This window comes from Haemaphysalis longicornis, unplaced genomic scaffold, assembly GCF_048455015.1.
Source record: "Haemaphysalis longicornis isolate Haplotype H1 unplaced genomic scaffold, Haemaphysalis longicornis Haplotype H1 scaffold_8, whole genome shotgun sequence".
Classification (NCBI taxonomy): domain Eukaryota; kingdom Metazoa; phylum Arthropoda; class Arachnida; order Ixodida; family Ixodidae; genus Haemaphysalis; species Haemaphysalis longicornis.
In genome coordinates, this window is record NW_027526445.1 from 182,578,054 (window position 1) to 182,601,119 (window position 23,066).

General features: G+C 49.1%; 1 protein-coding gene across 1 annotated transcript; it reads left to right on the forward strand.

The window, feature by feature from the left end:
• Window positions 1-452: 452 nt before the first annotated feature.
• Window positions 453-20,149, forward strand: LOC144148607 (membrane metallo-endopeptidase-like 1). Its single transcript, XM_077680117.1, has 2 exons — window positions 453-557; window positions 18,002-20,149. Exons 1-2 carry the CDS (start codon window positions 453-455, stop codon window positions 20,030-20,032), a joined length of 2,136 nt encoding a protein of 711 aa, XP_077536243.1. The 3' UTR covers window positions 20,033-20,149.
• The last annotated feature ends 2,917 nt before the right edge of the window (window positions 20,150-23,066 follow it).

A 23,066-nucleotide genomic window follows, 5' to 3' on the forward strand; every position in this document is an offset into this window, starting at 1 on the left:
CTTGGTCCATTCTTTCATTTTAAATACACATTCCTATTACACAAATGACTTTGTGGTTAATAATTGTAGCATATTGGAATTGTTCCCTGACCAAAATACGCGGGGCGATTACACTCGAGTAGAAAGAAGACGAGCACAGATCGCGGCATTTCCGCTGATCACGAGATCCGCGAGCAGCGCGTGCGGCGCCATTGCTGCCCCGACTTCACCTGGAACGGCCGCATTTCCTGGCACCTCCGTCTGAGAAGCCCCTTTCCTCCCTCGGAGAACCTACGCTACCCCTTGGGCGAGTCTTCGCTCCTTCGGTGACCTGTCGCCCCCACTTCGGTGGTGAGCCTTCGCTACCCCTTCGGTGAGCCTAGGCCCCTCTCTCGGCGCGACCCTTCGCTACTCTCGCGGAGAGCCTTCGTCATTCCGCGAGCCCTCGTCTCGCCCAACGCCATCGGCAAGCGATGAAGGCCAGGCCGGCTACCGCAAGGGAAAAACTGGCCGCCGAGAAACGCCGGAAGTCGTCGGCTAGCTCGACCTCGAGCAAGGCCTTGTCCAACAAAGCCAGGGTGAGCAAGGCACAAGCCTGCTATAGATACGACTGGCCTGTCTACCCGCTAAATACTCCGCTAAATGCCTGAAAAATTCTATTCATTAGGGGAGTTTATAGAATACTCCCTCTTAGGAGGTGTAAGAAGCCTGCTAGAGACGAGTGGCCTGTCTACCCGCTAAATCATAGTTTCACACAATGCGCTAAATACTCCGCTAAATGCCTGAAAAAACTCTATTCATTAGGGGAGTTTGTAGAATGCTCCCCCTAGCGGTGTAAATAACTCCGTATACGAAGTGCGCTAGAGGACATGCTATTTTACTTCGTATCCGGAGTACTTCCGCATAGTGGGAATCTTCGGCCTGGTCGTAGGCTGCGCGTTATTTTTTCCCTTTTTCGCTTCGCTCGCTCGGAGCCTCGCCGCTGCGGTACTACATAACTAGGTGAGGCGGAAACGGCTGCTTCGCCTGTGCTTGCTCGCTCAGCGCCGGCTGGTCCGTCTGTCCGTGCTCTTCTGCGCAAGCGAACCATGACTATAGATGAGGGTTTAACGGCTATGTCCCCGACGCTTGATCGTTAGAGAGTTTTAGCATAGCGGGTACCGTCCGCTAACGCTTTGGCGGCGGGTGGTGGGGCCCGACTGGGCAAGTGCACATTCGTTCCGGTAGGGTGGATTAGTTCAGCGGGCCGGCCTTCGCTATGCCTGCACATTCGCTCCGCTGAGGGGCAACCTCCTCGCCCTCCCCGACCGCGCTTGCGTAGTCGGGTCCCGGTAACCTGCCGCCGTAGTGTGAGCCTCCGGTAGCCGCTATGCTAAACTCTCTATGCTATGCTAAAACGCCATCGATGGCGTGCAGGCTGGGCTGTGTAAGTGCCCTTCAGTGCAAGCGAAAGGATGAATCCAATTATCCGATACATGTAGCTATACGGAAGTCTGCGAAATCTCAAGTTAGTGCGAAATTTCACGGAAACCTAGTGTGCATAGTCTTTGCTTTCGCTCGTGATAACTCTATCAGAGTTTTAGCATAGCGGCTGGCGGATGCTCACGCTATGGCGGCAGGGTACCGGGACCCGACTGCGCAGGCGCGCTCGCAGGGACAATGGTGCGCTGCCATTCATTATCTGAGAATGCCTGCTGAATGCACTCCACCCAATTCTTATCCATCCTCAGCAAAGCATTGGAACAGTGAAAGCGATAAATGATATGGAAGTGCAGCGATTGCGATTTGAAGTGACTTACCTTCCTAGTCAACACAAGGCGCGCTTACATACAAAACTACATCATGTGTGCGATGATGTCTTCGTGGATTTGTCATGCTGTTGCTGTTGGACAGCACTGTGCTAGTTGTTCCTCTGTTGTGCCGTTCTTTCGCGCTGTTAATCTCAGAAATATGTACCACTTGGCCCGCCTACAATCCATGTTGTTGTTCGATAGCTTTATACCGCTCGTTGCATTTAAACCAATGTCATTTTGGTTTCGGAAAACACCAGCCACTGATACTACAAAATAGCATGCCCAAGACAGCAGGAGCAGTCAGGCAGGTAATCAAAATAGAGTTCTTTGTACTATCTAAGATAGTTAAAAAGTAACAACCGAAACCAGCAGAAAGCCTCAAAGGATGCTAAACTGTGGAGACAAGTTGGTCTTGAACTGCTGATTGTAAGGCCGTGAACAGGAACATACCAGTCGCCACTTTCTCATTTGTAAAGTAGATGTCGGACGAACCCATCAAGATATTTTGTCCACCCATAATTGGTCGAATATTGCAGTAATCACTAGTGACGTCGCTTTAAACAGTAAAAGAAAGCTGTGGTTGATTCCTCTGTCATAGGAATCGGTAAAAAAACACGAAAGTGAAATGTGCAGCGAAATCTGCAGCTGAGCATGATTTGCGGGTCGGCGGTATCTTGTGGGTGTGCTTGGCGAGCGGCGTCCTGCTGGCGGGGCGCTTCGGCAAAGGTGTACTGGCGTCATTTCCGTGGCGGATATAACGTCAGTGAAATCTTGGTGTATCCCGGCGTAAAACTTTCCCGTTAAAATATAAAACCTGAAGATTAACAACCCTAAGTATAACGTACTCGTGCTACAGGTTGCTTCTCCGCAAGAAGACTCTGTGTGCAGGGGAGCACCCTTTACAGGCCACTTGCTTCGTTGTACTGGCGTCATTTCCGTGACAGACATGACATCAGTGAAATCTTGGTGTATCCGGGAATAAAACAATTTCGTGTTAAAAAAATGAAGCGAGTGACCGAGGTGCTCGGCTATAAGCAGCAGTGCAGGGATATCTGGAGGATGGGACAAGCTGTACAGGAAGGTCAAGACGGCCGTTGAAGGTTTGCGTATACCCGGTTACAACAACGTAAGTTGCCACTGTGCCTCGTCACCACAGCCGGATGTTACTCCGCGCGGCGCAAGTAGTGTGTTACTGGGAATATTTTGAACGCCGCAAGAGACGTTTTAGTTATTTCTTTTATTTATAATGCTTATAAACGACTGCAGCGACGACAAACAAACTACGTGAGGAAAGGCAGACGATACCACGCATTCACAGCAGTCTCTTTTCAAAACACGCGCGCCCGTTGACATCCGGGTCCGTCGCTTAGGCGGAGTGATACCATACATGAGCTGTTGCCATTCTTAACTTGTTCCCGAGTATAGTACCGTCAGGGTTTTAAGGCTCCACTTATATATGCAACAGGAGCCAAACATAGTTTAGAGACGGAGACTGTGAATGGACGCCTTCACATAGTCTAACAAAGGCGAAGTCGTGACCTCGGGGCTCTACGTTCAGCCAGTCTTTAAATATGCTCCCAAAGTTCATCTCCGGGTGGCGGGGCATACGGGGCCTGCATCAATGGCCATGAATTAAGGGTGGCGGGGCGGCACATTTGTTTATCATTAATAATCTATCTTAATTCAAAATCGGTTTTGTTACAGCCGGATCAAAGGAGGCATAGCATGGGGTCATACGGCGCCTGCGTCAAGAACCACAAATTAAGAATGGAGCTAGGGGCGATGGGCAATAAGGGGCACATTTCTTTATCTGTTATAACCTATCTTTATTCGAAATTGGTTTTGTTACAGCCGGCTCCAAGGAAGCAAAGCATCGCCGAAACAAAGATGCCAATGGCTCAAAGGAAGCAGAGCGTCGCCGAAACAAACATACCAAAACGAAAATCCCACGACGAGCTTCTGGAGGCGCGCAAGATGTCCACAATTGCGGACGGGACGCTGACTGCGACCTCTAGAGAGGTGAGTCTGCGCAGCCGTGTAAAACGCGATCAGTCAAGAAAGTCGAATCGGATGGCTGCTCACGTAAATTGTAAAGCTGTCAATTCAACCCACCTCCCCCCGCCTCGTCGGGCAAAATCGTACGGTGGTATTTTTCGTCAGCGAAAGAGATAAAACAACACGTATCTATTCCGGTGAATCAGCGTAATTGTAGCTGCCGTACTGATCGAGGCGGCGGCAGCCAGCAGTGTTTCATGGATGTCAGAAGCGCGAAATTTAGTCAGCAAATTAGCTACGGCACTGCAGTTGAGCTTGTGAGTGTGAGAGCTGCATCTTACCGGTACTCACCTACGGGGCAGAAACTTGGAGTCTGACTAAGAGGGTTGAACTTAAATTGAGGATGACTCAGCGAGCAATGGAACGGAAGATAAGTGTAACATTAAAGGGACAAGAAGAGAGCGGAGTGGGTCAGGGAACAAACGTGTGTCAAGGACATATTAGTAGAAATTAAGAAGAAATGGGCGTGGGCAGGTCATGTAATGCGAAGGCAAGGTAACTGTTGGTCATTAAGGGTAACGGAGTGAATCCCCAGAGAAGGCAAGCGTGGCAGGGGTCCTCAGAAGGTTAGATAGGCAGATGAGATCAAGAAGTTTGCAGGGATAAATTGGTCGTAGTTAGTACAGGACCGCGATAATTCGAGATCTATGGGAGAGGCCTTTGCCCTGCAGTGAGCGTAGATAGGCTGGTGATGATGATGATGATGACGACGACGACGACGTATAGGCAGGTATGAGACATCCGCACTCTGTTAATTGCGTAGGTTCCGACAACTGGATAGAGTCGATGTTAAATTAGTTTAGAAGGCCACAAATACAGCATGCAACTTGGCATCAGTGGAGGAACTGGTATGGCGCGATAACAATTAAGCAAGTTAACGCAAATTATATTTAACTAGATATTTAATCAGGTAAGATCAGAAAGTGTCTATATTCTTTGCTTGGATGTGGTAACCTGCATGCGAAAAACGAAAACGCCTCTGCGGAGATTCCGGCGCGTATTTAAGATCTCAGAAAGTTCGTAGCCACCCACTACAGCGCGCCTAGTAGCCCAGATGTATCTCACGCGCGTAAAACACCCAAAACGTCAATACGCAAACCCTTGCTCACTCGACGGCTTTAAAAACGGGCCGCAAGTCATAACATTTCGGGCTTCCAACCACACATTGCGGTTGAAATTCAAAGTAGCGCAGCATTTGAAAATGATTTCGGTGTACAAACTCAGACGAAATAAGCCCTGATCTGGTAGCGAAGCTTTGTAGCAGCCATTGCAGGTGGCACCATCTGTGTCGCGCCTGTATTCAAGCGAAACTCCTTTACCTCAATTCAGCCGCTTTCTAAGAGGAGCGGGTGGGTTTCAAGTCTGGGTGGGATTTCTAGGTCCAGTGTATCAGCCTAGGCGGGTACTTCATTCATTCATTCATGAGCGGTACATCCCGTGACCATACGAGTGACTATGGGCAGAAAACATCATCATCATCATAATCAACAACAACAGCAGTAGCAGCAGCAGCAGCTACTCAGGTCCTCTTCAGGACGAAGGACTCTCCCATTGACCTCCAAGCACTCATGTCCTGCGCCAGTCGAGTCCACAGTTTGCCTCCGAAGTTCCGTATTGCACCCCTCCATCGGATTAATGGCCTTCCCCTTCTTCTAAACCCATCTCTTGGCATCCACTCTGTCACCCTAATTATCCACCGGATATCGGTTCGTCTCACTACATGGCCAACCCAAGCCCATTTGTGTGCTTTATTTGAACTATGATATCTTCTACTCAAATTTGTTCCCTGATCCAGGTAACCCGTTTCTTGTCCTTGAGTGTCATTCCTAACATAATTCGTTCCCTGGCCCGTTGAGCCGACCTGAGTTTGCTTCCTAGTTTAGTAAGGGGCAAAGTTTCAGCTCCGTATGTCATAGCCGGCAGTATGCACTAATTGTAGATTTTTCTTTCGAGTGACAGAGGAAGCTTGCTTTTCATTATTTTGGAGTGCTTGCCGAGTACCCCTTAGCCCATACCTATTCTGCGCCGGATTTCGTTCTCGTGGTTGGGGTCAGCACTAACCATCTATCCGAGGTAGTTATATATTCTTTTACTTCTTCCAGCGTTTCGTTTCCTAAGCTGAAGAAGACGTTCTGGGCATGCTTATTCCTCGTTACTTTAGATTTATTCATATTTATTTTTAGCCCCGTGGCCGTGCTTGCTGATTGTAGGTCCTCAGGCATTGTTTGCACGTCTTCCGCAGTCGCACTCAAACACAGGACCCCAAGAGAAGAAAGAACACGGGGTGGGATTTTTAATCCACAGCAGGAAACGAGAAGGAGTTTATCAGCATTAGCGAGAGAGTCGCGGCTGCTGTGATTAAACTAAACAAGCGATGCAAGTTAGAGATAGTGCAGGATTGTGCGTCAGCAGCCAGCTATGATGATGGAGCCGTAGACAGCTTCTGCGGGGACGCTGAATCAGCATTGAAGATAGCAACAACACAGTTCACGATTGTGATGGGAGACTTTAGCTCAAAGGTCGGTAAGAAGCAAATGGGAGAAAGGTCAGTGGGAAACTTCGGAATAGACAGTCGCAACAGTCGAGGAGATACACTGGTGGGATTTGAAGAGGGAAATAAACTCAGGTTGATGAACAGACAATATTTCACGAACGATAGAATAGGATATGGACATGAAAAAGTCCCGATGGCACAAAAAAACGAAATTGGCTTCATTTTAAGTGGCAACCCGGGTATTCAGCAAGACGTAGAGATGCTAAGATTCGGAGCAGTGATCTGAGGATGGTTAGATGCAGGCTAAGGCTGAATCTCAGAAGAAACCCGGCATGCGGTCAGGGCCATATAGCAGGGTTTTAAAATACTCTTCCAAACAAATTAGAGCAGAACGAGGTCAATGTAAACAGGCCAAATGGCAACCTAACATCGGCGATCAGTGAATCAGCAGCAGCTGCGGGAGAGGCCACAAGTAGGGAACTCTGGAAAGCTAAGAAAACAAAGGAACTCATTACCAGACGTGAGAACGTGAAAGTGTCAATTACGGCGGATCGGATTGAATTAGCCGAGAATTAGCCGAGATTGAATTAGCCGAGCTCTACAGAAGTAGAGCAAACGACAATCGTGCATATAACACGGCAGGGATAGAGGAAACGCTGCCATTAGGGGGAAGCTTGAAAGAAACTAAGAGAAGGCTACCCATCGGCAAAGACAGGATGTACGCACTCAGAGACGAGCTGGGTAACATATGCACAAAGAAATTTATACGCTGCGCTTATTGCAGCTATTTTTGGTTTTATAACGTGTTCATACGTAAAAAAAAATTCGTTGCCAAAATCAGGATTACGATCGGACAATGGAGAATACCACTGTAGCTCTATTCAGTGCAGTTTTATTTTTTTACGCAACTCAGCTGACGCACAAGAACTACCGACTTCAGCACGAAACCACCCAGCAAGATCCGTCGACGTCTCATTTCACAGCGCCATCTGTAAAGAGCAGCGGAAGCTCCCGGGCGCTGTCTGGACGCGGTGGTTTCGGAAAGCGGGCTTCTATCTCACAGGTGAGCGAAAATACGGTAGATACTCTCTTTCGAGTGGTCGCTTCTGGCTCGTGTTGCCGTGCCCGCGGCTGTGTGCGGTGCTGTGAGAATGTTTGAAGCTCCCCAGGAGTTAAGTTATCTTGGAGGTGACGTAGAAACCAACCGAGGCCCCGATTCCCAAAATTTTCAATCAACTTAAAGAAATCAAAGACGGCATCGAAGCAATCAAAAAAGAGCTGTTTGAAGACACTGAAAAAAAATTTAGCAGTGGCTTAGCTCGGCTATGCCAGGATATACGTAGTGTGGGCTATGGTTCAGCTGGTTATTCTTAGCTTTCCTGGCTGTCTAGGATTAGCTTGATTATCATGCTTACTGCTGCTGCAATGACACACACACGGTATATGTATTATGTGACACATGTATATTTATTTTTGCTCAACGTCTGGTTGAGCACTGCGGCTCTGGCGCAGCGTAAGACTTGGCTACTGCGCAACGGAGGCGCACAGCTGGGCACGCGCCGGCTCCAGTGTGTCTGCCGCGGCTATGATGTCACTCCTCTGGAATTCGCAGACTAGGGTGCCTGGATGCGTGCGCCGACCTGGCGCGCACATCCAGGCACCCTATCGCAGACGGGCGAGCTGTGTGCTGTGTGACGTCCCTGCTCCTCGCGCATGCGCAGCATGGCTCTCCAGGAGCCACGCGAAACTGCTCAATCTCGGCCAGTGTAGCTCACGCTACAACAAAGACGAGCTTTCAAAACTTAAAACTCACCTTGCACATTGTCTAAAAGAGGTCACTTCTATGCATAGCGAAATAGGACTGGAAGAAGAGTCGATGAACTTGAAAACAGAAGCAGGAGGTCAAACCTAATCCTTTATGGCCTACCAGAGGTCAAAGATGAAACCAGCGAAGGTTCGACAAAATTGTGAACCAAGACATTTAAAAAACACGCTTGAGTTAGACCCGGTTGAGGTCGAACGAATCCATCGTCTGGGTAGGCCAGCTCCTGATGAAATTCGGCCAGTCAAACTGTGAATATTATCGGGAATATTACCCCCCCCCCCCCACCCCCCCCCCCACCCCCCCAGCAGGGAAATAATACACAGCTGACAAGGTGTTTTGAACCAGTGCGCATTGGAAGTGTACAGCACTTCACGTATTAACATGCCTGCATACCGTGCTGCATAATATGCTTTTGCTGCGACACTTGACTGTTTATTCTTGTTTGCTTTTGCTTCGACCTTAACTGTTTATTCTTACTTTGTGTAGCAATATTTTTTTCTGTTGCCATTTGATTAGGCATAACTGGCTCTGCACGCATGCTCTGTAAGGGACGCTTACATGTGGAAAATGGGCTGAGCATGACCACCCAACCGAAAACTGTACCAGCAACGCATTCGACTCCTCAACTGCGTCCCCTAGCCTAATTCATACTTTGGGACGTTTTAAAAATGAAAGGAAAATCATACCTTTGAAAGTCACCGAAAACATCGCTTTTCCCGAAGCGCGCAGTAGGCACTCGAGTTTTTCGTCCATAGCGTATGCCGTCGCAGCTCGCTGGGGGGCGGAGAGGCGTCTTGTCTCGGCAGCTGCTCAGTACTGCAGTGCAGGCACGGTCCTGCCCCCGTCTGGGTTGCCCAAAGCAGCTCAGGTCACTTCTCCACCGGCTGGGGAACCACCGGTGGTAGTGGCGTTCAGCGCCACTGTTGTGAGAGTCTGCGCTCCCCAGTTCATAGGTCGGCAGGCTCACTCATGAGTGCAATCACCCCACCCTTCCACTCACCACTCATGCGTGAGTAGTGAGTGAGCCTCGCCATCAGTTTGGACTGGCGAGTGTGTGTGAGTGCGAGTGAGTGCGAACTCCACGAGCAGTGAACCCCGCTCACCACTCGCGAGTGCGAGAGCAACTCGCGGGAGCCACGTTCACCACTCACGAGTGCACTCGTGCTACTCTCTCCATTGGCGGGGCTTACCGTGGTGAGCGCGCGTGTACTCGCTGTTGGCTATTCGTCGCAGGAGCCGCTCGCTGGGATTTTGTTTTCAGTTTCGGAAATATTTCGTCACTGAGCTCCTGCTATGGGGCACTCTAGAAATAATGATCTGGTGGCGTGTTGATTTAGGAATATGATTTGGATTGCCCTCTAACGCCATAATACACGAATACTGGTCGGTTTCATGACTCATGGAGGGTCTGCTGCACCCACTCGCGTGCGAGGGGAGACGGCGAGTGGTGCGTGCAAGCGCGAGTGAGTGCCAGTGGTGACGACGAATGGTGAGCGGGAGTGAGTGCGAGTGGTGACGGCGAGCGGTGAGCGTGAACGCAAGGGAGTGCGAGTGGATGCGAGTGGTGGAGGGCGCGTAGTGAGCGTGCTTGCGTGAGTGCGAGTGAGGAGGGCGACTGGTCAGTGAGGAAAAATATATTAGGTGCGAAGTACCTTAGGACCGTACAATGTCCGTCCGCGTCCGTGCGCGTAGCATTTACTATCGCAGACAATCGCACAGGCACCGGCAGGATTCGAGCCTGTGTCTGGTAGACCAGACAGAGTTAGTGTCAGTCGCCTTACCCATTGGGCTACGACCGTGAGTTAGCACCTGAGAGTCAAACGGCTTACTCCCTCGCCCGTAACGGTGCGGAGTACCTTAGGACCTCCCAGTGCCCGTCCGCGTCCATCCGTGCGCACACCACCATCAAGCGAAAATCAAGCGCAATTCGATTTCAGCTGTGAGTTTCAGTTTCAGTTAGGGAACAATCAAGGTGCAACTTACGGCTCAAATCGAATAACGGTCGGGGCGCATATCGGATGCCACTCCGGGCGCAACTTGGATGTCATTTCGAGTCCCCGTACTCCGTACCCTCGCCATCATCCATGGAGTGGAGATGCTGCCATTTTTTTTTTCTACGTGAGTGTGAGTGGCACCCAGTTCTGCAGAGGTATGGTCCTGTTCTAGTGGCCCGTGAAGGCGCGGTGAGCAAGGGTGTGGGAGTCGCCGGTTCTGCTTTCGCAAACACTGCGCGGCTGCAGCCACATGTGGCACGCGCCTCCAGCACTTCTAGGGGTGCACGGCGGAAGGAGCCTGATCTGGCAGATACTCGTTTGCCATCAGATGAAGAGTTGAAACTGACGAAGGCCGCACCGGCTTCACGAATGTACAAAGAGAGGCGCCAATCGCTTGAGCGCCAGAAAAAGCCCCTTCCAAGAATTCTAGCGCGCAAAAACAAATTATACACCAGAAACAAAGTACAAAAGGGACATGGTGACGGTCGCATTCGTAGTCCACTGGAGCTGTAGGGAACTTTAATGGTGTCAGACGTATTAGCCACACACTTACATGTGGCAGTAGGTGTTCAAGAAACGAAATTGGGTGTTAAAAACATACTAAATTTCAAATCTCCCGCCGCGACCGAGAACAGGCAAGCAGGCTCTCTGCTGGCGTTGCAATAATTTTTCAAAACGCCATTTCAGCTCGAGAGCACAAACTTAAAAACGATGCTAGAAGCAGTGGCTGCCACCTTGCTTGCATTCAAAGCAAGTACAGTCTTTGTCAAAATTTTGTGGGCCACGGCGACCGTGGCCCGAGCAGGCGCGCGGCCGAGCAGGGGCGCTGCGCTTGCCGCAGTCGGCTGGTTTCGCGGCTAGATAGAGCGACGGGAACTTTTGCTCTTGCTTTTGTAGGGTGTCCGGCGCGACAAGAGCTACGCAAAGTGCCTGCGCTTAAGCTAAGTGCGCCTGCTCTGAGAAACCGGCCTCGCTGCACATATCGCGCTACGAAAGGAAGCGAGAAAGTTCCCCTCACTCTCTTTAGCCGCGCAACCAGCCGGCAGTGGCAAGCGCAGCGCCCCTGCTCGGCTGCGCGCCTGCTCCGGCCATGGTCGCCGGGGCCCACAAGATTTTGACAAAGACTGTACATACACTGTGCTGCCTGTACTTCAAACCACACCTCACAATAACGCCGCAAGATTTAGAAGACATACCAAACCCATTACTTGAACTGTTTTAGTAGTTGGCGATTTTAATGCCCCCAATTATATTTGCGGGAGGGAAAAGCTGATGCAAGAGACCAGGTTTTAGAGGATTCTGGTTCAATGTGTTTTGTGAACACCGGAATAGCCTACATACTGTTCTTAGAGCTCACGGAAAATGAGCTGCATTGATTTGTCTTTTTAGCGATTTTAAATCGGATATCGTAGACAATCCATGCGGGGGCGATCATCTACCTGTTCTTTCAGCGTGCAATCTTCAGCAACGATTATTGCAACAAACCCACGCCGGTGGAAACCTCAGTTTGCCGACTGACAACTTTTTACTTCCGAAGCAAGCTTACAAAAATCTTTTTTTCGGGCACCCTTAGCATTGACGCGAACTGAATGAAGTGTTTACATTATACATCGTTAATGCCGCGAACGTACATATTTCGCAGTCTAGGGGAGGGGTGAGGCAAAACCACAAGATATGGTGGACACAAGAGTTGCACTGCAAGGACCAAGAAAGCAGCAAAATAAAGCATGGGGTGTTTCGAAGGTATACAACACAGGAAAACCTAAAAAAAAATAAAAAGAAAAGAACTATAGCAAGGTACAGCCACCGCAAATGCCGTAAATGCCTCATGGGAAAGTTATTTCTAGTCCATAAACAGCTCAAACCGATCAAAAGTACGAGAGCAAGTTCGTATGCTAAATGGGACATACTCACCCTACACCTTTTTCTTTTTATTTAAAAACACCGGATACACAAACATACACACTAAACGTTTTTACACCCTTTTAGCCAAAAAGGGTGTAGCATGACTGGAAAAGCGGTGTTGGGAGGCCTTTACGCCCTTTTTCTTGAATCTCATGCAACACCCTTTTCCTAGCTCTACACCCCGTTTCTGTGAAAAAAAAAGGTGTTGATCAACTTAAACACCCTTGGTTTGTCTTAGGGTGTTGAAAGGGTGTGGAAAAGGTGTTCAGCTGTTCATTTAATAAGGCCATGCTTGGATGCATAATAGCACTGTAAAGAAGAAGACATTCCCCCCTCATATACTCCTCTACTCGCAAGAAATTTTCAAACGCAAAAAAAAAAAAATTGGTTGAATGCAATGATCGCTCGTTTCCATATGCGGTGCCATGTCCCAAGTTTAGCCTTGGCACGTGAAAAACCAATTTGAACCTTCAAAATTGAGAAGTCTATAGCCGTGTGGCGAAAGGAGTGTTTACCGACTGCAACACGCTTGGCTTTCTGAAGGTTATTGAAACGGTGTGAAATAGGTGTTCAGTTGCAAAAAAAGAACAGCGGAGCTGGGGGTCGATCTAGTTTCTTCCGGTGTTGCCAAGTTTTGTTATGTTTGCTTTTGCTGAGCTTTGCAATGTTCTTGCTAAGCTAGGATGACTGCTGAGGGGGAGGCCAAGTTTAACCAGATTTTACTTTTACAAGGCTGTTCCAGTGAGTGCGTCCCTACACCCCCCTTTCCCCCCACTGCGGGGGGATCCAAGGGGGAAACAAGCTTGGTCGGCCCCCAGCTATGCTGTTTCTCCAGCCTTGCACCACTATTGCAAGCTGCGCCAATTTTTCGCCTTTCAGAATCCCAAAAAGACCAGTACCTTTGAAATGGTATAGTAAGAAGTGCGAATACGCATACGCCCATTGTGCTCACACTCTAACAAGCTCGAAAGCCGACTTCACTGTTATAATACCCTATCTGCGGTGGTGCACCCTTTACAGGTGCCGCAGCTCTTTTTCTTTACATCTTTTTTGTGACGCAACCGAAACTAGCTCAAGCTTAACGAGCTTCACTGGTAATAAATTATGCCAATTCATATTGCTTTAAACATCGTGAGGTACAAAAAACATCCCGCTTGTAGAAAATGTTCAGTACACCCGTGTAAACGGTAAAAAATGCCTCCAATGTTGGAGGTCTCTTCACCCTTTTTTTTTTAGTTGGCGATGTTTTCTGACACCCTTTTATTTACGCCCTTTTTTTAGTTTCGAACACCCTAATTTGTACCTTTACACCCTTCTGTGAAAAAGGGTGTCGGAATAATGAACACCCTTTCTGAAGGGTGTTGAGGTGGCGGGGAAAATTTTTTTGGTATTTAAATAAATTGTATAAGTTATGGAACACAAAAACTACCCCGTGATTAAAAAGTTTTTGCAAATCCACGTGTTGATTTCTATATTCTCATAGTAAATCCATACTTCTAAAATGCTACGATTTAATACCGTACGAGAGGCCTTCATACACAGACAACACTGCCTTCCAGACTTTTTGGACCTAGAGAAGGCTTACAACACCACATGGACGTTTGGAATCGGGCGTGATCTGATAGAATTAGGCAACCACGTAAGAATGCTCAACTGCCTGAACGACTTCATGGAAAACCGTTCCTTTCAAGTGCGCCTAGTCTCAACCCTCTCGAGAAACTTTGTACAGGGGAATGGGGTGCCTCAGGGCTGCATTCTAAGCACAACACTGTTAGTCAAAGTCGATTGTGTATTCGGTCTGTGTTGGTGATCTTCAAATAGCTTTCACACCATCCAATGTGGCGACATGTGAGAAAGTACAGTTGAATTTACGCAGCCTACATGTAACATTAGAAGACAAATGTTTTCCTGTCTTCACCACAAAAGAGTGGTTCTTTTCTCACTCAAATGACGCTGACAGACCGACCCCACCCTACACCTTAAGGAAATCAGTTCACGTGTAAAAGAACACAAATTTCTCGGCATAACATATGACAAAGAACTAACTTTATCGCCTCAAATCAATAAGCTGAAAAATAAAGCATCCCGAGCCTTAAAGATACTTAAAATCCTGTCACGCAAATACTTGGTTGCCAACAAGGCATGGCTTTCACAAATCTGTCGTTCTGTTGTACGCTCCTACTTGGACTATGGTTGCATTGTGGATGGCTCAACCAGACAGTCCTGCCTAGAACGGCTGGACCCAGTACACAATTAAGTTTGTCTCTCGTCTGGGGCGTACAGGTCATCACACAGAAACGTTGAAACCAATGAACCACCACTTACAGACAGAAGAACCATGCCGACATGCTCATAACATCCTAAAGATCCGTTCACTGCCAAACACCTGTGTTACTCCGTAGTTGCTAACTGACTGTCTACGACACTGTTTATTAACAAAGCCCAAGCAATCATACCACTTCTTTCTCGGTTTGAAGAACAAAATGCCAAGAACTGAGTATGCAGGAAACTTTACCCGAAATTGCCCAAAGACGCTGCCACCTTGGTATGCTTTACCTCCTCTATGCGACTTTGCACAAACACACATTTACAAAAAGTAGACAGCGCGTGAATATTTCATACAGGAATTTTTTTCGCTAAATTAAAAAAATTGGCCGCGTATCTGCTTCTTTCGTCGCAAATGTCGTCAAAAGACGATAGTCTTTATTGACTTTTGCCTAGTAAATGCCTCCCTTTGCTTTCCCGCTCACCTCTAATTAGGTTGTTCCTCTTGCGTCGCGCTAGTCCCAAGCTAAAGACGCCAAATGTTTGCTTAAATCATTTTAAATTTCCCGCGTTCCACTGCTCCAAACCGGGTGTCTCGATGCCAACGCTGCCGTACGGCGAAGACGCGCGTGAATCGCGGCGCCCTACTTCAACGTTTATAGAACCGCGTTTCCCTACTTCACGTGCGTTGCAAGCAGAACGTGGAACCTATGGACCCCGGCCCATCAGGGACTGGAAGGAAATGAAAAAGTGGACTCCCTCGCGAGGCGAATCATGGACCGCGGGGAGTCTGAGCATTCATACGCCCTTCCTCCATACAGTGCGGCTACCGACCGACTCCGGTTATGCCGACTAACCAGAAAAACAATGCCGACACCTCATCTTCTACTAGACGCAGAGGAGGCGAGAAATCTTAGGAAAATTCAGACAAATACCTACCCACATAAGTCTAGATTAGCACTCATGTGTCCGGATAAGTATAACGAAGAATGCCAGAAATGCCATCAGAAGGTAGACCTCTTCCACACTATATGGAACTGCTCGACCATATGGCAACAGAACAACTACGATACATCAATAGAGTCCTGGGAAGCGGCACTGTCCAGCTCGGACCTCTCCAGTCAGCGAGAACTGCTGGAAAGAGCCAAGCTAGGGGCTTTCGCCACTGGAGTCCTGGAAATAGGATTCCACCCTTGACTCCACACCCTCCTCTTCTACCTTTGTGAATAAAGTTTACCACCACCACCACCACCGCCGGTTGATTCCTTAAAAGGCCGCAAGAAGCTAGTGGCGCGGGCGACAGCTAGTGGAACCTTTCGTAACTGTTGCCGGTTGATTCCTTAAAATGCCGCAAAAAGCTATAGTGGCGCGGGGGACAGCAGGCGACGGCAAAGTGAATTTTTTTTTTCTGGAGTTGATGAAGTATTTAGTTTCGCCAAAGTCAAGCATGTATTATTTTTTATAAAGGAACACTGCAAACATAACTTCTGTATTAGTTTGTTATCTTATATTTGCGTAACGTCTTGTTCTTCTTCAACAATGTTGACAGGTATGAACATTACACCGGACTTAGACGGGTAGATTTAGCTGTGACTATACTGTATAAGACTATTGCGCCGGCGTTGCTTTAGTTTGACCGGGTGGCTGAATAGAGTCACAGACGGACAGACATACAGACAGACCAAAATTTCTGGGTTTCAGTAACCCAAGAAAGACTATCGTCTTTAAAACATGAAGGGTACACGGCTTGTTATACAAATAGTTCCAAGTCATCACACTTTTTTGTGGTGCAGAAGTACAAGGGAAATGGGAGATGGCGATCAGGCTACTTCAGTGCGCCTCGGTTTTCACAGCGGAATGTTATGCCATTGCTGTGTCTGTAAAAGGAATAATGAGGGGAAACTTTGAAAACAGTGTTGTCAAAACATAATCTCTCAGCGCTATCACAGCACTGCATTACAGGAATGGAACCCAGCCATAATAAGAGCCTTAATACACAATGTAGTAACAGCCAAAACTCAAGGAACAAAATTACGTTTTGTTGGATTCGTAGCAATGTATAGGAATAAGTGGAAATAAGAGATGAAATGCACTAAAGTGGATGTTTTGGCTTGTTGGTTGGACATGATTTGAGGACGACAGCGCTTGCACACGGACAGAAGGGAGGAGAAATAGACACACACAAGCGCTCGTGTGTGTCTAGTTCTCCTCTCTTCTGTCCGTGTGTAAGCTGCGCTGTAGTCCCCTAATAATGAAATAAGAGCCAATGTATGTGCCGCACAGGCCACTAACAGAACAATAGAGCAAGTATACATTCTCCACAGTGGTTGTATGAATTTTATGCGGAGTAAAGTGATAGCCAAATTGCAGTTGTCTTGAGATAATAAAACGAACAAACTTCACCTGGTTAAACCGACCATAGCCGATAGAATGGCCGAGAATTGAGCAGACACGAAGAACGCCTCACGGAAGTATGTTTATATCGCCTTCGCATAGGACATACACATCTGACACATAACTTTCTACTTATGAGTGAAAAGATTGAAAACAGGGGGGGGGGGGGGGGGGGAGATTCACATTGTTCAAATTCGGTTGAAATTGAAACACCACTGAATTTCCCTGGCCTTACATGTCTCAGCCACAAAAGGGTCTGCATATTTTACTCCATGTTTCCTAAATAGTTGGATGCCTAAGGCAGAAGGTAGTTTTAATCTACAGCACTTCACCAGCGTTTCCTGTTTTACGTGCAGAGCACTTTAAGCGCTCGCCTTGTCGTCATAGCTCGCTCGCTGGACCCAACTAGAGCAACAGGGCGTTCCGTTGTACCGCTGTCGTCGCGGCGTAACCCAGATGCATCGGAAGCCAATCGGTGTATGTAGTCATAAGCGTTCGAAACTCGTGAACCGCCGGCGCTTGTCCTACATCTCCCCGTTGTTTAGCGCAGAGAAAACTATAGGTACATTTGATGCAAAATATACGTAATTAACCGGCAGCGCTCGCGCTTGCTGTGTTGGTTTTTACGATTGTAAGCGAAAAAAGCGGTTGCGCGTTGGAAATAACGCAGAAAGGCTCCACGCGCAAGAAGAAAATGGTGCGTTCGAAATGCCGCAGAAATGCTCCAGTCGCGCAAGAAAAATTACGCGTTCGAAATGACGCAAAACAGCTCCAGCACACGAAATTAAAGCGAGCACAAAAAGAACAGAACTCCCGCTGGCGCAGTTTCAGGCAGGAGGCGCGCGAGCACTGAGAAGGCGGGAAATTTGAATTGCATGGGGTGGTAGCAGTGAGCGGATAACGGCGGTACAGTCCAGTATGGCGAATCACTGCTCTGCACTTCCGACAGCTTCCACATTGAGTGGAATGGCTTCAATTTTTTGAATATTGTTTTGACCGTTCTTGCCAGACGGCAGATGCAGCGAGAGAGTGAAAGGGAAAACCGCCTTGTATTTTCGTTCTTCGTTTTCCACGTACCCGGGGCTGTGACAGGTGCATGCATATATACAGCCCCTATATTATGAGATGGGAAGGTCAAGAGTGAGTGCACGATGTGATTGGCACATAACTGTTTTTCAAATCGTTCCATTTGCTTTCAGAAATTGGTAATAAGTAAAGATAGGAGCAGGCATTTTGCCCCACCGTAGTTACCGTTAGACGGGGATCCATTTCTTTCTTGTTTCTTTTTTTTTTTCAGGCGGGACAGCAGCTGGACAGGAGCTGCCAAGTGATCCTCTTCGCTTGTGTGGCTTTGGTGGCCGTCGCGGTCACCGGACTCCTGGTGCTCGTAGTACGGCTGCTGTCGGGCCCGCACGTACGCATCTGCGTCACGGAGCACTGCAAAGCGCACGCCGAAGTGCTAAGGGCCGCCATGAACAGCAGCGTTAATCCCTGCAACGACTTCTACCGGTTCACCTGCGGATCCTGGAAGCCCAAAGGGGCAGAGGCGTCTGTGATCCGTTACACGTTCGCCCAGACCGCGCAAAGGGTTATCCAGGAGATGAACAACAAAGCCGGCTCACTGGTACCGGCAGCGCCCGCGTACTACCAAAGTTGCATCAATACGGCGAAAAATTCTACCCACGAGTTGGCCCTGTTCAAACGTTTCAAGCAGGGCTTGGGTCTTCTGTGGCCGGAGGCGCCCCACGAGTACCGCAGCAGTCCCCATCCCCTGGATGTGCTGTTGAACATGAGCATCAACTGGAACTACCATATGTTTTTCCTTTTGCGAGCTTTCCCCAAGTACAGGGAAAGACCTCCGACGCTGTACATCAGGAGGGGAAAATTGGGTCCGGAGTGGCAGAAGATAGCCCCACAAGAGTTTGAGAAGACCGTCAAGTCGCACTTGGAGGCCCTCGGAGCTAATGCGGAAGGCAGCCACGACGCCCTGTATGATGTCACTAAAAAAATGATGGACTCTTCTATCAGCATACCTCCCGGCGCCGCTCGTGAGCAGCAGATCAACCTCGACGGTCTCAACGCCTACATGCCGCAAAACTACGCCCGGCTGAGAAAAACCGTGAGCGCTATGCTTGCTCCCACGTTCAGTTGGCACGGCAACAGCCCGGTGTTTCTCGAGGACACGAGCATCCTGACGAAACTTGAAAGTCTGCTGAAGGAGTTCGAGAGCAATGTGCCGTTGCTCATGCAAGGTTTATCTTGGGTATTCATCCGAGACAACCTATGGGTTGTTGCGGGTAAGCCCGGCTTGCGTCACAGTGGCGACAAAGGCACACTGCAGGCCCACTTTGAGCGGGCCTGTTTGGGATACGTGGAGTCATCCTTCGGCCTTGCTGTCCTTGCCAAGCACATCTACGCGCGTTACGACGAAGCCATGCGGCAAAAGCTTGACACTACCTTCCAATTTGTCAAGGACGAGGTGAGCAGAGAGGTCGACAGTTCCTCGTGGATTGAGACGCGCATAAAACGCAAGATCGAGGACAAAATTAAAGACCTCGCACTCAACGCCCTGCCGGGAGACACATTCTTCACCGCCGAATCGCTGACCGATTTGTACAAGTCGTTCTCCAGCAGCGTCAGCGAGTCGTTCATGCAGAGCTACATCAACCTAGCCAGGGCCTACAAGAACATTCTGGGAACGGACAGCTATGTCAGCATTTACTCGAAACGCTCGGGCGGTGGCGACCCGAGCCGCTACAACTATTACTACAACATCGCGTTCCTGTCGCTGGCAGCCATGGAGCCACCAATCCTGTACTCGGGCGGTTTGCTCGCCATGACGTTTGCAAGCGTGGGAACGCTGATGGCCGAGTGCATGGTGCGCTCCTTCGACACGCAGGGAGCCAAGGTCGACGAGAAGGGAAAGGACCTGGAGTGGTGGGGCCCCGCGAAGTCCGACAAGTACAGGGAACGCGCCCAGTGCGACCTGGTCAGCGACTCGGGCGTTAAAAGTGAGCAGCGTCAGCACCTGTTGGCGACGCTGTTCCCGCTGGTGCCGGCGTTGACCGCTTCGTTCAAGGCCTTCCGCAAGGCTGTCGACGCGCAGGCGATCGAAGAGTACACCGAGGACCAGCGGTTACCTGGCCTCGAGGACTTCTCCGACCTGCAGGTGTTCTTCATGACCTACTGCCTCATGAGGTGCCGTCTGGGGAGCGACGGCAACGACTGCAACCTCCCTGTGCGCCACACGCCCAGTTTTGCCAGCGCCTTCCGTTGCAGCCAAGGATCGCCCATGAACCCTACGAAGAAGTGCCGCTTCTTGGCTTAGGCCTTTTTTTATTCTGCATTCTGTGCTGTCCCCTTTCATTCGCGTAATTTCTTTACGAGGCAGCCTGCGTTCAAGATGGGGCTGTTTTGTCGCTTTTGTACGAACTGTCGTAGTTGATTTCGGTGGAGCTCATATCGGGCTGGTGTATTCGTTAAAACATCTCGCGGTGTTAGTGCGCCGTTAGCTGAGATGCAAGTCTTAAACTTCAGCAGAATCTTAACCTGCCGACTGACTGGTGCTGTGTCAACGTTTTTTTTTTTTTTTTTTTTTTTTTTTTTTTTTTTTTTGCGGAGAACGAATGCTCGTGCGGACTCACAAGCGGGCCTACCGCTCGGCTGTTTTGTGTGCGAAGAATCTTAGCGGTGACAGCGGCGAAAGACAACTTCAGGTTGCGAGAGTATTTTGTGAGCCCACGTAAGCAGTACAGTTGTCACAGCCTGGTAATTTGTAGTGGCATGCAACGAAAGCCAAATCCAAATCTGCAGCGTTTACTCGGCAGAACTGACGAGGAAAAATGCCTTTTTGACGCGCGCTTAAGAAATTCTGCGCATGCGCTGTTCATACGCTGTGCATGCGCAATCGCGGGCAGTCAGCCGATACTTCTGGGGAATAAAGGTTTAATACTCCTGGGTGAAAGGTCGCAGCCCGTCTTTTTCTTCTGCTCGGAGCGGAGGTCAGCCAGACCAGCCGCCCGACTTGCTGCGCCAGATGGAGGTGAAAGTGACATGAAAGTCCCTTACTCACGGTTAGCTAGAATGAGGTTATATAAATGTACGTTTTAAGCGGCTCGGGCTTGGGCAGTCGATTCTATAGGGTTGGTCAGGCATAACTTTCAGGCACCCACGGATTCGCGTGCAGGAACCTTTCCCCCCTTTATTGCTTTGCATTTCTTTGTATTTCTTGTATTTCTTTGTATTTCACGGGGGAATTTTTAGAACCGCGGTAATGCTTCCGCCAGTTACCTCTTTAGAAGACTGTGGCGTCAGGCAGCGTATCCGTAGCAGTAAAGCGGCTCCTAAACTGCTCGTTAGCTGCTACGTATATGACACACCTTCAGAAATGTAGTGTCCAACACTTCCCGGGCATTTTTGAGGCTTTCTGCGAAAGAGTGACGATAGCAATACTACGCGGGTGTATTGGCCAACGCTTTACCGGGATTTTCCTCACATTAGGCAAAACGCTTCGCTTCGACGGATGCAGGTTTGGTAAAAACCTAGCCACGTACAGCTTACTGAAAAGAAAACGGGCGCGAATAAACTGAGTAGCTAATAAGCAATATTGTCACATTGACAAAGACGACGCAGTTGTCTTCAAGAAAAAAAATTACACCCATCTCCCCGAAGTGAACCATGAGTAGGATGCATGCGGAGCGTCATGGGTGTTCCGTTTGCGTTTCCATTATGTTTGTTAGCCAAATTTGGTGGAAATGTAGTGAACCCCGTAATGCATATATCCTACTCATGGTTCCCTTCGGGGAGATGGGTGTAATTTTCCTTATTGTATGCGTATATACGTGAGTGAGACGAGATTGAAGTGATATCTAAAGGTTTTATTTAGGTTTGCACGTCTTCATACTTCGAGTATGACAGCCTTATGTTCGCTGAAGTGCACACAGTCACTGGATCTCGTAGCAGCGGTTCTATGCAGTCGTCGTCGTTGCAGTTGGTAAAGACGAGATCGATACACGTTCCGTGGATTGTAGTTGGGTGTAATTGCTGTTAGTGTTTGCGCTGATTGTAGTTGGGTGTAATTGCTGTTAGTGTTTGCGCTGATGCTCTCACTTATTGCGTCATCGCACTCACTGACGGGGCTGTTGCTTCCATCCTACTTCATCTGAAGAATCATGGAGTCAAGCGCAAGCACAACCGGAGTTGTTGTTCCTCTTCTATGGCACGTACCCACGTGGGCGATTGGCCAAGAAACGGTGGTTTGCGGACGCCGGACCATCGCCCACGCCGTGGGACATACCCGCGAGTATAAGACGTGGGGGGATTGGCCAAGAAACGGTGGTGTGCGGACGCCGGACCACTGCCGACGCCGCAGGACATACCCCCGAGTATAAGACGCTCCGCATCTAAAACAAGTTTATTGGAGCGAACTTGTGCTCCCCTAACAACTCAAATAATACACGGGCGGCGAAGCAGCAGTCAGCAAAGTGATGTACACAAGCGAGCGTCTGCTCTGCAGGCTTTTATCTTTCGGCGCAAGTGTTTCTGGAACCGTTGATTCACATCCAGAACATTGTAGATCACAAAAGATTATTCTGGCCTAGTGACGTTCGGGCGAAACAGTCTGCTTATCTGAATGTGATAGCCTGTGCGGCATACAAGTAAAGAATGGAAGACGCGCTTCGCTTGGAACGCAGAAAACACAGCCGGACGTGGCCCGGCAGTAAAAACAAACCATAAATAAACAAACCCATACCTGGTTCGCAGCATTACCCCCCCTCTAAGAGTGCATCGACCCGATGCTAAAATAAGACAGTCCGAATGAACAACAAAAAAAGTCCGTCATTGTTAGGGGAGCACAAGTTCGCTCCAATAAACTTGTTTTTCTTGAAGACAACTGCGTCGTCTTTGGCAACGTTACATCTGGAGGAGGTGCTGGGTACTAAGCCTTTATGCTTTCTACGACATCTGGAAACCGCCAAGCCAGTCCAACCAGAGAAAGCCGCCGACTGCAAGGATTGCTACTGATTGATTGCAGGGTTTAATGCGCCGGCGCAACGCAGGCGATGAGGCGTACCGTAGTGGAGGGCTCCGGATTAATTTTGACCACCTGGGGATCTTTAACGTGCGCCGAAATCTCGTACACACGGGCGTTTTTGCTTTTTCGCCTCCATCAGAAAAGCGACCACCGCGGCCGGGAATCGAACCCGCGACCTCGTGCTCAGCAGCGCAACGCCTTAGCCACTGAGACACCACGGCGGGTAAGGATTGTTACCCGAGTTCGGGCTACTGCCAGAAGGGCCAAAGAGAAGGAACGGTGCAACCAACACCATGGTGCAAGAAACAACGTCGCCAATCGTCCTGCA